The sequence below is a fragment of the Spodoptera frugiperda genome, chromosome 20, assembly GCF_023101765.2.
Source record: "Spodoptera frugiperda isolate SF20-4 chromosome 20, AGI-APGP_CSIRO_Sfru_2.0, whole genome shotgun sequence".
Taxonomy (NCBI): domain Eukaryota; kingdom Metazoa; phylum Arthropoda; class Insecta; order Lepidoptera; family Noctuidae; genus Spodoptera; species Spodoptera frugiperda.
The window spans coordinates 9,279,178-9,294,156 of record NC_064231.1 but is presented as its reverse complement, the minus strand read 5'-3'; the positions used below and the strand labels follow the sequence as shown (position 1 = coordinate 9,294,156).

At 33.7% G+C, this 14,979-nt stretch overlaps 1 protein-coding gene across 4 annotated transcripts; it reads right to left on the bottom strand.

Annotated features, from left to right (window-relative positions):
- Positions 1-145: 145 nt before the first annotated feature.
- LOC118261971 (uncharacterized) lies at positions 146-13,843 on the bottom strand. Of its 4 annotated transcripts, XM_050701595.1 has the most exons (18): positions 13,735-13,843; positions 12,810-12,887; positions 12,384-12,461; positions 11,395-11,604; positions 10,671-10,853; positions 7,899-8,069; positions 7,349-7,795; positions 6,125-6,319; positions 5,819-5,946; positions 5,457-5,600; positions 4,838-4,915; positions 4,008-4,211; positions 3,627-3,725; positions 3,270-3,407; positions 2,674-2,883; positions 2,145-2,286; positions 1,444-1,587; positions 146-666 (listed from the first exon to the last, which is right to left on the bottom strand). In XM_050701595.1, the coding sequence occupies exons 1-17, from the start codon at positions 13,835-13,837 to the stop codon at positions 1,454-1,456; spliced, it is 2,742 nt and encodes a 913-aa protein (XP_050557552.1). In that variant the 5' UTR covers positions 13,838-13,843; the 3' UTR covers positions 146-666; positions 1,444-1,453. The 4 variants fall into 4 exon arrangements, with proteins under 4 accessions (XP_050557552.1, XP_050557553.1, XP_050557551.1 ...); XM_050701596.1 differs by lacking the exon at positions 1,444-1,587 and having other exon boundaries at positions 663-810; XM_050701594.1 differs by lacking the exon at positions 146-666 and having other exon boundaries at positions 1,305-1,587.
- Between the last annotated feature and the right edge of the window lie 1,136 nt (positions 13,844-14,979).

Here is a 14,979-nt window from a genome sequence, read left to right as displayed (position 1 = left end):
TGGGGTAAATAAACATACAACAATATTAAATTAAACAAAGTATACTTTATTTATATTCTTATTAAAATACAAAATTGTATAACAGGAAACATTCTATTTATTAATTCGGAATATTTTAACTAAAACACAATATTATTTCGCTTTTATTTAATTATCTTATGAATATCTATCTAGATATTTTATATTATTATCTAATTCTTCACATACAAGACATTATGTACATACCATTCTGATGTTTTCCATTCTAAAAAAACTAAACTCATATACATTTACTAAAACATCTTAGCAATAATACAAGATTCCATAGATTTCAATGATACCGGTGGGCTTACTCTTGAATCCAATTCCGATCAATCGACATTGATATTGTGAATTTTCATACTCTTGAGTTGCAACACTAGCGCCCATTGCGTGGATGAAATGGTTTTGATTTTGGTTCTACCTATATATTCAGTAGTTTGAATGTTATTTTAACACCTATGAATGAGTTTACATAGTTTTGACATTGAATAATTATTGAGATTTTATTGGATTGAAATTGCATTGATATTGAGATTGGTTCCAAGTGTAAGCGCCCTGATAATTTTACCTTCTTAGTTAATACTCCAAACACATTTTTGTTTTAGCTACATATTCCGAAACAGGATTAAATAGATACCTGATTACCTCACTAATATTAGTTTCCTGCAAAGATTCCGGCTTGTAGCATAACTTCTTTGTGGAATAAGGAATAAACAAATGGATGATCGGCTTTGAATCTGTTAATCTGTTGTCTTCGAGGCGCTTGCGTTGTTGCTATTGGAGCGAAATCTATAGAAAAAAGATTTATTATAAAATACAAAATTGTATAACAGGAAACATTCTATTTATTAATTCGGAATATTTTAACTAAAACCCAATCGTCAGTTTTTCTTTCGCTATTTTTTCGCTTTTATTTTATTGTCTTATGATTATCTATCTAGATATTCCATATTATTGTCTAATTCTTCACACACAAGGCATTATCTACATAACATTCTGATGTTTTCCATTCTAAAAAAACTAAACTCATATACATTTACTAAAACATCTCAGCAATAATACAAGATTCCATAGATTTCAATCATACCGGTAAGCTTACTCTTGAATCCAATTCCGACCGATCGACATCGATATTGTGAATTTTCATACTCTTGAGTTGCAACACTAGCGCCCATTGCGTGGATGAAATGGTTTTGATTTTGGTTCTACCTATATATTCAGTAGTTTGAATGTTATTTTAACACCTATGAATGAGTTTACATAGTTTTGACATCGAATAATTATTGAGATTTTATTGGATTGAAATCGAGATTGGTTCCAAGTGTAAGCGCCCTGATAATTTCACCTTCTTAGTTAATACTCCAAACACATTTTTGTTTTAGCTACATATTCCGAAATAGGACTAAATAGATAACTGATTACCTCAATAATATTAGTTTCCTGCAAAGATTCCTGCTTGTAGCATAACTTCTTTATGGAATAAGGAATAAACAAACGGATGATCGGCTTTGAATCTGTTAATCTGTTGTCTTCGAGGCGCTTGCGTTGTTGCTATTGGAGCGAAATCTAAAAAAAAGAAATGATTATAAACATCAAACATGTAATTAGTCATAAGACTTATACCTACATATTACAATAATAGGTTTAGTTTATTAGTTCTTTGATTACTGACCATATGCACATGTTGTGTTATAAAGACAGTAATGACGCATTTAAATATTGTAACGTTTGCATTGTAATCAAAACAAAATGCGCAAAGAAAAGGTGGGAATTTCTTTTTATTTCCTTATTTTATTATTCAAGGATATTTCTTTATTGTACTTAGATTAGTTTTATATTTTATATATTTCTATCATTATATTTGTAATGTAAGATCAATCTACACCTACAGAAGCCAACACTGGTTCGGTTATAGAACTATAATGATGTTGCAACAATAATGAGCCGCAATTATTTAATATTTAGTAATTTTTTTTTTTTCTAGAAAGATAAGTTTAAGGTACGTTGGGGTGACGTGACGACCCTACAATTAAATAGATAAAAAAAATGTATAACACATTTTAAGCTCTCTACCATTCTTATTGGAGTAGAGAAGAATACAGTTATAATCAAGTGATACATACCAACATCTCTGGTTTCTCCCATGCCATATTCATCAACATGGAAGGTAATCTTCTGCAAGACCTCGCTAACGTATGGCATTTCACATGATGCTACGTTTTCCAGTCCGAGAGACGAATTACTGAATATTTGTGTTACTCCCGCCTGTATATGGAATTATTGTTTTAAAAAATAGCTGTATATTTTAAAGTGATGAGCGCTGGCAAGGAGTATCACTATACCAGTACCGACGAGATTGTATTCGGCGCTCTAATAGGTTGGTCCATTCGCGCTCTGATTTCGTTTTCGTTCAACGTTAAAACTAATTCGTACTTAGGGTACTAAGTTAGACTTGCCACAATGATCAAAATCGATCGGAAACTTTATTTATTTATTTATACCTTCTTAAAGAAATCAAAGCATACATACATATCGTCACGCCTTTAATCCCCGAAGGGGTAGGCAGAGGTGCACATTATGGCAAGTAATATCACAAAGAAATCAAAACTACTTCACAAATAGTCTAGAAAGTTTGTAAAAAGTACTTCTTACCTTTTTCGAAGGAATCTTCAATCTATTCGCTACAGAGATTTCGAATTTGGGTAAATCAATCTCGACCATTTGCATAGTCAGACTGCCAACGGCTGAATACACGACATTTGTGTTTTGAAGTTTCTTTAGCAAGTCGTTCAAACCAGATCTACTGTTTGGTAGGAATATTACGAGCCCAAACATTCCACCTACGTAATTCATTTTTAATATCTAGAAAAAAAACACATTTGTTTGAGAGTAGAGAAAGGAAAAAGAACAAAGTATAATAATTCTTCATGCGTCAGTTAAGGCTTTTCTAAAATATCTAGAAAATAAATAAAATAAAATGCACCAATTTTTTCTTTTAAACGTAGCTCACACTAATATTTTCTTCTGTGTCGTGGGTACGTTTCCAAACATACAAGTTCACATACACATGACACCCAGACCCGAAACAACAATTTGTGGAACGCACAAAGAGTTGCTCCGTGTGGGAATTGAACCCGCTACACGATACACAGCAGCCGGTTGCCCAGCCACCGCACTAGTCGTGCAGTCAATTGTATGTACAGTACATTTTATGTGACTATTTTGTAATTATCTAATTAGTAAATTACCTTAGCGCCGAGTACCGAACTCTCTCCATATAAGAACGTCTCTTTTTGGTACATACTTTGCACCTTACTGATTCTTCCACTCCAGTAGAAATCTTTCAATGTTGTATCTGCTGGATTGAATTGTTTCTCCCATTTTCCCTGAAATTATATTAAAATAAGTATAAATAATTGTATCAGTCTCTGAATAGTAGTTTATAACATACATAAAAACGACAATTCTATGTCCCACAAATATTTAATACTGTACGAATTACAGATCTAAATGATTATGCTCGTAACAACATCCACGTAATTCAATTCGCTAAGACTAATAAGAGTGCAATACTTTTTTTCGAAATGACAAAATATTGTACAAACCTGGAAACCTTCAGCATCTACCATAATCAAATTGTCCAATGTTGATATCGTTATTGGTTTTAGGTAATTTTCAAAGTTGCCGTTGGTCATGACATCCACCTGTGCAAAAACATATTTTGTAAATGAATTTAAATTCATAATCTAAATTAGTTCTTATGTACAAAAAAAAGTCGTCACAGTCAATATTATATGACAATGATGTTGCTTGCTGCCATACTCAGAGTCATTTACTGTTTACTTAAACTATTCCTTAGTAACGATTTTGTTCCGAAAACAAATGCTAAGGAGTTAAGTAACCATTAAATGACTCTGAGTACGTCAGAGTAGTAGTAGAAATTGGTATTAAAGCAGAAAGAAAACAAAAGTAAAGAACAAACTCACTTCATCACTAATTATCTTTGCAGCATCTGAAGCAGAGAAATCGAGGTTTCGTGGTGCCATAGCGAAAATGTTCTCAGTATTCTGTATAAACTCGTCTGTCATTGCACAATCGTCGTCAGCGTAAATTTTACAGAATAGACTAAATTCGATGTCAGGATACTGCGTTGTAAGAGCAGCTGATATTTTTGGGAATGCACAAGAGATCTGCAAAAAATATACGACATACAATCAGCTTATAATTTTTTAAACGTTACCTTTTTTAATGGGGAAAATCATCCAATGACTTCTCCAGCACTGGGCGAGGCGAGATGGAGCGTCAGACTCTTACTGACTAAAAACCACCTCGTTCCTACTCTTGCTTAAAGTCGGAGCCCCGGTAAAAGCTTGTATTTTCTGCGGTATCGTACATACATGATTTCACATAATTATATACTTAAGACTCAAACAACAATTTATGGATCACATAAATTATATTGTTTCAGGCAGGAATCGAACCCACAACAGCTGGTTGCCTAGCCCATTTGTCAACTGCAGTCGATACTAACTAAGAAGCTAATAATATTCTATCTCGAGTCCCCTTAATAGTAATTAGACGCTTCTCAAACTATGATCAACGCAGAATACATATCAATTAGTTAACTGTCAAATCTCATGTCAAGTATATGATTGGTTGTTTGTCTATTGGTCAACTAATTACACTCTGTTATTAACAGATCCAACATGCATTTAATTGACAAGCGTACCAAGAAACTAGTGACAAGAAAATTTTGAAGAACAAAATATTCTTTTATTTAATTTGGAAATTAACGAAAATGGTGGCATCTGCTAACCTGCTCAAGAACTATAAGTTCTTTGTTTAAAGCCATTAAGAGATAGCCTAGGTTGGCTTGCCCGCCGCATCGACACATCTGAGGAAGCGAGAAAAATAAACCCCACTTTTCAAGTTAGTATTGGGCATGATATGGCGATCATATGCTTAAATTATGATATGGTATATAAATAATAATAAGTATCTTCAAAGTTGATCAAAAGAAATTGGGTAAGATTTACAGAGTTATGAAAATCGAATTATTATAAGTACAGTGGAGGAAAAATACGCCTGATCATTTAAAAGTTTTATTGCTTGCACCCAGCAAAAACATTAAGCCATACCCATAAATGTTTCATCTAATAGAAAAGCGATAACGTCACAGCTTAGTAACGCAATACGTGTTACGTGTTAACTCTTCTTAGTCAATGGTGTGTTTGATGTTGCACCGGCACAGCCCACCAACCCACTTCTTTCGACAATTTAAAGTTATGGGGTGGGGCTTAGAGAGCAGATCTCATCAGGTACTTAGTGAAGGTCAGGCGCATGTGACCACCATTGTACATAAGTGTACATGAAAGCGTAAAGCCCCGAGTGCACAAAAATCTTTCCTTTCTTATTAATACCATGAAGTCACTTACCTGTTCTGTTTCTTTAAGGTTGAATACATTTAAGAGTTCCCTCTTCGCCCTTCCTTTAGCAAACAGGGCTAGTTCACCCATCAAGTATAAGATGGATGCTCCTCCCACCATTACACTTTTGCCAGCGTTCGCTAGTGATGTTTCCTGTCAAAGTAAAAAAAGAATAGTTATTATGATGAAGAAACGAAGATGCATATCTTCATTGTCAAATGAACTAGTAATATACGTATATGACTTATCAGAACTAAATTCCAAAGTATTCTAATTTGAGTTATTTTTCAATGATTAGAAGATCAGATCGAATGATACTGCTATACCTAGCCTCATAGCAAATGAAAGAAAATGATTAAGAATGTGCTTACATATAATATTTTCAGTGTGTATCCAAGACTTCCTACTGCAAATAATGGAATGGCTTCTTCCTCACAAGTGGTCTCTTCTGTAGTAGATGTCGTAGTCGTGGACATTCCAGTAGAACCAGATTCTCTACCTGTAAAGTTATACCAAGAAGATTTTTACAGTATTTTCAAGCCTTTGACTGCCAATAGAAAAGTTTTGAGAGCAAATTCATACTCCGCTAGGTGATGACGGTCACCGTGGTGTATAACTTGTTAACCATGCTAAGACTATTCAAAATAAACATAGTCATTATTTTTGAAATTACGTACATTGCCTTGAGCTCACGCAGTTTCCTTCTGCATCCTTGTAGAAACCAGACATACAGCGACATTCAGGTTTGCATCCTGTGGTCCTATCAGATGATTGACATCTAACACCATTCAAGTAGTCTTCACAAGTCCTTTGAGGGCACGCAGGTGCGCAATCGAAGTACCATTCGTTACGACCTCTGCAATCTTTCGGTCCTGTGAAATTACTTAGGGTTAATATTTATAGTTTGTACAAATCCAACAACAATCCTACTAATATTATTTGTTACTTCTTCACGTCAAATCGGCTGAAGGTATCGAGATGAAATTTGGAATAAGGGTAGATTATGATCTGGAATAACAGATAGGCTCCTTTTAATCACACGAGAACAAGGGCGAAGCCGTTGGACAAATCTGGTTGGATAATATGTAGAAATGCTTTTGCACCTAACCAGTTTTATATGTTTTTCAACAAATATAAAGCCAGACCAATTTTGACTAAATGCGACTAAATTAAAGTTAAAGAAGCACATCAGCAATACAGTGAGAAATACAAATATAACAGAATATTCGTCTACTCCAGTGGCTAAGTACATTTATAGCGTCTAAACATACATCTTCCTTGCTTGCATTCTGTTGGCACCGAACAAGTTTTGCTACTCTTGAAAGACAATAGGAAATACTTCCTAGGATGTTGCAATTAACTAACGAACAATCAGAAAATACCTTTACAACAATTCTGTTCACTTAGTAGATTGAAGAATGTTCCTCGAAAGCAATCTGTTTTCTGTGAAGACACTATTAAATCAAATGTTTTGTTGCTTATTTTCAAGCATGTAGTGCGGTTGTCTTACATAAAGTTGGATATGTTCCAACCTCTACTAGATTGGCACAGCATCGATTCTACTAAGACTCTGGACAAGCAGTTTAAGGGATTAAAGAAGGTCGACAAGTAAATAGTTAATCCTTATAACTGCAGTGCTTTGGCGATCTTTACTACAAATATTTGTTGAACTTAATTTTATTTGTACACTAATGTTATATTTTTTAATTATAAGTCGAGTTAAAAGATCTAATAGGTGATTCTTAACACTTCTTTGATTTGCAAAGATACAATTGCATGGTTTCTGCATAAAATAAGTCTTATGAATATTTCTATCGACCCTATAGTCAATGAGGTCTGAATTCTAAAAATGTGTATTAATTATTACTCTCTTAACTTTTCAGTACTCATACAATTCTTACCTTTTGTAGTTGACGCTTCTGTTGTTGTCGTTGTCCTTCTACTGGGTGATTTCGTTGTAGTTCTTCTAGACCGTCTTGTAGTTGTTCGCGGTCTTTTAGTAGTAGTTCTTGGTCTACGAGTTCTCCTTGTTGTCGTTGATGTAGGCGCTTTTGTAGTTGCTTGACTACTTGAAGACTGTTCCGTTGTTACTTCATTTCCAGAATCTTCTGTTGTCATGTCCTTGTCCATTGCTTCTGTTGTTGATCCATTCGCCGATTCTTCCGTTGTCATATCTGTCTCAGTTTCTACTGTTTTAGAACCATTCTCAGTTGTTATTTCTGATTCTTCGGCTATTGTAGAACCATTCTCAGAGCCTTCAGTTGTTACTTCTGATTCTTCAGTAGTTGAATCGGTGCCTTCATTGGATTCTGTGGTAGATGACGAATCCATTTCTGACTCTGTGGACTCTGAAAATGTTAAACAAATAATATAATTACAAATAATATTTAAAACGCACGTTGTAGAAACATTGTGATATAATCATTAAAAGATTGTTTGTATTTATTATACCTCCATCCATTCCATTGCAATCCGTTTCTCCTATATCTTCAGTGGTTTCATTCGTATTATCACAGTTTTCACTGCAATCATCACAAGGGTCTGTACCGTCATTTCCATCTTCATTTCCTGGTGTACCTTCAGTGCCTTCTGTGCCTTCTGGTTCAGTTGCGTTCTTGTTACCTAAATTATGGGAAATTATATTATTAAGAACAAATATTCTTTTCATTCATGGTAGAGCCATAATGTTAGACTATCCCTTCACAAATTTGGCTAAAGTCACATTTACTGGACATACATTTAGGTTGTGTGTAATTAATGCAGAGCTCAGGTTTCGCAATCGCACTTGTAATTTATGACACATTTTATTACAGGATTGCGAAATAGATAATTGTTGAAAATAGAAGCATTTAATGTATATTTGTTTTAGATTTTTTTGACAGTCTGCGGATTGCTTTTTGAATTGAATCTTTGAACAAATTGAATCTTTCATAAGCTGATGCTTCTTTTATAACAGTTTTATTAATTGTTTGTCTAACAATAAATCAAATTGAAAGAATAACGAATTTATTTAACGCTATACGAAAAGCTTTTTTGTGGTACAAAATATTTTGGTCAAATGAATTTTGTTTTAAAACCTTTCACCAATTCAAGTACTCATACGTTTACCTATTCCGCGCTGCCCACATGCCAACTGCGTCGAACAATAAAGTTTTTTATCGAGCAATATAGATCCCAATTGTCGGTTGTGTGTAAAGTGAACGCAGTACCAACCGGGGAAAAATTACATTCTACTCGGTTAAACTTGTTGGAGTACGGATAGCTACTGACTAACTTGCCGTTCTGGTAGTGAGTTTGTAAATTAAACCTTTTTTATTCAACATTGCTTTACAAAATTGCAAAACAGGTGAGAAAATACTTTGTGTTGTTTTCGTAAGTTGGTGAATTGGTTTTGTGTTTGTTTCCTTTTGTTAGGCTACTACGCAATGATATTAATCTAACTACGTACACATATAGCTTTCCCCTCTATTCAAAGTTCAACGGGAGGTAGAATTTTCAACGTAATCCACGTAACAATTGTTTTACATAGTAAACGTATTGTAGTAAAACTAATGAATTGCAGCGAAAACACCAACTACAGAATTAAAATAAAATATTCAATAAAAATAATAGGCACATTTTCTTAAAATATTAATTAAATGTAGTTATAAAGTAAATTTTTATGTTTTTAAATTTAATTTTGTGTATTTACCTAAATGAAAAACCTCGACGCGACGATTAACTTTCTAAAAACGAAAAAAGAGCCGAATTTCCAGAATCCAAGTGAAACCAAGTGAAATAAATAGCTGTAAATAAACCGTAACGAGTTTTATGACCGAGGGGCAGCAATAAAAAAACTAGCTTTGTGTATCCACAAACCAGAAAGAGGTTCAGGTAAATAATTCACGAGAATTAAGAAAGAAATATCTTAGTTGACCGTCGTTTTGTATCAACGAAGTGTATTTTACACGGCCGAATCGGCTACCTTGAAACTTTTGTTACCCTAGTATGTGGGACCCGAGGTATTTGAATAAACAAGTCTTAATTTAAAAGAACTTTGGTTTGTGAAATATGTTAGAGTGGGTTTTGATTAAAACTTGGATATATTTTTTTTTGTTTTATTGTTCTTGCTACTGAGTTGATTTTGGTGGTAGTTATGTATTGGTGATTTTTATGATATTACGTTTGACGCACGTTAATATTGCGTGAATAAAATTTAAACCTACAATAAATATTCATAGAAAACATAAATGTTACCTTGCAATTTCCAAGCTAAACACAATTAAGAGTAAGTCAACAATTATTTCATAGATCCTCTAAAGTTGAAACTTCTCTAGCCTCGGCTTTAACTACTCATCTCACACTCGGAAAACATTCTAAATTATGCTTTCCAAACAAGAAAAGGTACTATTTCAGGTAAATCGCTTAATGCGCCGTAATATTCAGAAGTTTTACTCGAGTTCTAAAACTTTATAATTAGCTAACAAACTATGCAGTGGCTCATAGAAATTATATTTGCTCAAATTAAGTTTCATACCGTGGCGTGCCATTTTATTCGTAGCTTCAACTCGAGTTTTTGTATTTTGCTACTAAACTAAGAAATTGTGTTTCTTTGAAACTAAATATTAAGTATATACGACAAATGCCGTTGGAATAACTTCATACTTTATTAAAATATTTTATTTAAAGTGTAAATACTTCTAGAAATGTTTGAAATACTCAATTAATGTATTGTTATAGTTGGCCATTCTTTCTCATTTAGCTCTGCATCTAGGTTGTTTAGGTTATAACTGTAAATTGTGAGCCCGGTTTCAATGTGTGAACGTGGTTTATTTATAACCCTTTCAGTATTCACTAATGTATAAAGTGCAATTTACGTAAGTGCACAATATACTACAGTAATCTCACTTAAATCTTCTTATAGTGTAATATTTTAGCATTTCTAAGTATCATTCATCAACCATACTTTAAACCATTGAAATAGTTTATGACAAGCAATTATGGAATATGATCTACAAGTACCTAAGTATGGTAAAAAGTTATATCTAAGTAAAAGAAAAATTAAAACTGTTGATGCGATTTTAAAAATGGAAGAGGTGTCATTAACTTCTCAAAGCTTTAGCTTTTTTGACGTAAAGTTCTTTTAACGATAATACTGAATCATGCTATGTCTAATTTTATGGTTTAGTAGATACATATTTGTAAGTACCAAACAAGGATGTAAAGGCCCTTTACAATACTTACTGCAATCCTGAGGCAGGACACAGACGCCTAGATAATCATCAAACACGTAGTCCTTTCTACAGTCACAACTGTTGGGGTAACATATATCGCCACATGCGACATCAGACAACATGTAGTTGGAACATCGCCGGCCACAGTTCACACCACAACCAGCTGTGGCGTTTTTGTCATTGCCACAAGACGCTGCAAATGGAGAGAAGAAATTATATGTAGGTATACAAAGTTTGTTTTTTCGACAATGTTGTAGATTTAAAAATATGTAGCTTAAAATGATACATATCGTCACGTCTTTAATACTCGAAGGGGTAGGGAGAGGTGCACATTATGGCACGTAATGCCATTGTACAAAGTAGGTACACCCACTTTTCACAATTTGTGTTATAAGTCCCATATAATAGGTGGTGAGCCTATTGCCATATACCATATGTTTCCAGACTTCGTGCTACTACTGAGAAATTTTCGAAAAACTGAAAAAACCCCGTAATACTTCGCTCGACCCGGGAATCGAACCCGAATCGCACCTGCAAGCCTAGCTTAAAGTAACTTATCTATTAAATTCCGTCATATATGGAATCAGGGGCAAACGAGCAGTCGGATTACTTAATGAGAAGTGATGGCCGCTACTCTAAAGATAGAAGCGCTGTGATTTATTTGAGGTGTGTTCAAAATGGAATAATGATTTAACAATAAAGCGATTTTGAGGAAATGATTGAAGTATACTTACGACATTCCGTAGCTGGCATACAGACTCCCTCATCATTCCTTACGAAACCTTCGACACAGATGCATGCTGGAGGTCCAGGGCAAGGTCCTGATTTGTTGAAATACCTTTCGTCATGAATCGAACACTGTGGGACCCCAACGTCCTCACATACTTGTGGCTGGCAAAGTTTTTCTGGACACTTCGAGTATCTTTCGTTGACTGCACACTTTTCTGTATAGGTTGTAGAAAAATGTAAATGAGAAATGATATTTATTTTTGCAATTTAGTTACAAAATAACACTTTTACACGTCAATCTCTAAAATAACTAAATGAGCCCGGTATTTCCTATCGGACTACTCTGAGAAGAAATGCCGAAAAAAATTCAGAGGTCATATTCTTTTAAAGTAACGGTATGAGTTGTGTAATGGTTTAGGTTTATATATGTCATCTATTCATATTAAAATTATTAATGTAAAAGGTATGTATACGTATCTTAGAATTTCTGACGTCTTTCCCTTCAGAATAAAACGTATGATTATATGCTACGCTTTGATTAATAAATAAATAATAACTAAATACCATCGTTTCGCTAAACAATGCGATGTAGGTACTATATGATCATAATTGAAAAATCAGTTGAACAAATATAAAGTGTCAATGTTATTTATTCACGTGATTTTATTAAACACGTGATTAATACGTAACATTAAATTAACCTTACTAAGATATTTACACAATGGAGAGCCATATGAAATATCACCAATATATTTACCTTTAAATTAGAAGTATACTATATTGAACGTATAGTTAAAAAGGGCTCTTAGTACTTTGGGAATAATGATAATAGTTTTCTATTATGGTGGATAAATTGTTTATGCATTCCCATATAATGTAAGTGATTTTTGAATACGTTGGTATGTCATTGGAGGTTGGGGGCTATGTTCAGCAGCGGATGTATTGTGACTGATATGATAATGAAGATTAGAAATGGTTTAAATATTATACTTACTGACACGCTGTTCAGTTTTTATTATAGTTGTGCTGCTGGCTGCTGAAGCTGCGGCAGCTCCAGCCGCTGAACTTTTGTCTAGAGAAAAAAACCCTGTTTAGTAGATTCAGTGTTAAATTAACTTAACATAGTATTAAGTCGTCAGCTATATAGTATTAGTATAGTTTTTTTTAAAATAGGGTTTCTCACACTAGGATTTTCTCTTGTGTAATGGGAGTGTTTACAAACATACATGACACCCAGACCCGAAATAACAATTTGTCCGGAATCGAACCCTACACGTTGCACGTCAGCCAGTTGCCCAGCCACCGAGCCAGCCTTGCAGTCAAAGATAAAGTTTAGTATAAGTTGACTATTGAAATTCGTGTCTTTTTTCTTAAGAGTATTTTATAAATTTTTGGTTTAGTTGTTTTGTTTTTCTCTTACCTCCATTTTCCACGACAGCGCTACTTGCAGCTGCTGCGGCGGTATTCGTCGTGATTATAGTTGTCTCAGTTTTTTTTGCTGCAATGGAATTTGGTATTAACATAACCTCACGCCTTAATCTATCTGCCATGGAGGTTGGCAGAGACTATGGAACGCTATTGCTACGAAGTCATAAGTCTTTCATGCATGCTCGTCGGTTAAGGATACTTTTAATGAAAAAAATATATCATCCATGATAGACTTCGATTTGTTTGATAATGTTCACCAAAAAATATTAATATAACAAATAGTTTGTTAACAAAGACGATAAGCTTTTTATACATACAAGTTAAGGTATAGAAAGATCAAATTAATTTGCTGGTTCTCTTCCATATACACACGGATTTTACAGTTGTTTTATTCGTCATTGTACGAATTCCATTGAAATTATTAGTACGGTGGTTAAGCCAATAATAATTAAAATTGTATTCGTTATGCGTAAAAATTAGTTCATTGTTACATATTTTCTGAACTTATTTAACACAACAATTCCTATTAATATGCTTAGAATAAGTTTCTAATGCTAAGGGTGGTTAGGATTAGAATCCAAGATGTGCTATGTAGCCATGCTACGAAGATATAATAGCTTAGCTGTGAAACGCTGTGACCATTTCCACTGATACTTAGCTATGTAGCTGTGCAAGGAATCCGCAGCTATAATAATAACATGCATCCTTCCATGTAAAAATATTCACACATAGCACGCATCTATCCATTTAAACCAGTGCTAGCTACGTTGCTAAGTAACATAGCACATCTCTGGCGGAAAAACACCTAACAACTAGATCTCTTCACACACAAACACACACACACAAAGAACCACCGTACATTATTTTCCAATCACAACTTGGTAAAAAGAAGTAAAGAAATAATCCAATTGGCGTACCCGAGGACACTATTGAAAAGATATTAACCAAAACGGTTAATAATAATAGTAACTTCCACATTGTCACAAATGTAATCGAATGTTTAACGAGTATCATCCACATTCCACCTTTTATATGTACTGTCTTACTATTTTATATTAGTTTAATTTGCGGATGTGATACTTTATAGATCTACTTTGTACGCAGTATTTTAATTAGTTAGTTACTTAATTGATCATAAAATCAAGTGATTATTCGTGTGTAATTTGCCTAAACTTTAAAATAACTATAGAACTATTTTTATTTATTAGACTATCACTATATTACGTTTTCTAGATCTATCTAGATATACAGAAACCCTTATCCCGGGTCACTTTAGATTATACTTTTTTCTTCTATTATTTCTCATGAGATATAAATCGCACGATTGTTGTTGTTTAAAAAATAGGCCCGGAAAAATATTATAAGCCTACGATAGTCCAGCCAAGCTCTAGCAAGTTTAAGAACGGACTACAGGGAAATATTTGTATCATTCAAACAAACATTTTTAAACAAAAACAGACATGTCAACAGCAATTTCAGAAGTAAAAAGGATCCTATTTATGGTTGTGTACAAGCGTTTATCTTTAAAGTTTTCTAATAATGGACTGTAGCTAAATGGCGCTGCCAAAACTTTGCCGCTTTATTTTACAGAATAGCCGCGAAACGAAATCATTTAACGTTGGCAGTCGGTTGAGTCCTGGTAAAGAGTACCTGACTCCTCGACTCGTCTCTTCACTTTGACGTGAAGGTAAGGTTCGTGCCGACTTGTTAGTGTTTTCTCTGTGAAGTGCCGCGTCTATACACCTATTATATAGTGAGTAGGTCTTTGATTGATGTTCAAGGAAGTGTGAAAGTTTGGAGAGCATAAATAGGGAGTTGGTTTCATTTTAAGGTGTTATTTTTATAGGATGTTTTGGATAGCTGTTGATCTGATGTAGAAGCAATGCTATGATTTTTACGAATGAAAAATTATAAGTCAAGAAGAACACAATGAAATGCTGTAGAAGAAGAAAGTGGATAAAGAAGTGCGTATTATTAAATTTTGATTGATTTAAAAACATTCCCTTTATTTCATTTCAGAAGAATTGGGATCATTATATCAATAAATCTTCACAGTTTTCTAAATTACTCTGTAATTCTCTTCTTCTATCGACTATCTCTCTCTTTTTTCTAAATGTTTTTACTTTTAGACATAATATCCCATAGTATTTCTATGCGTTAAC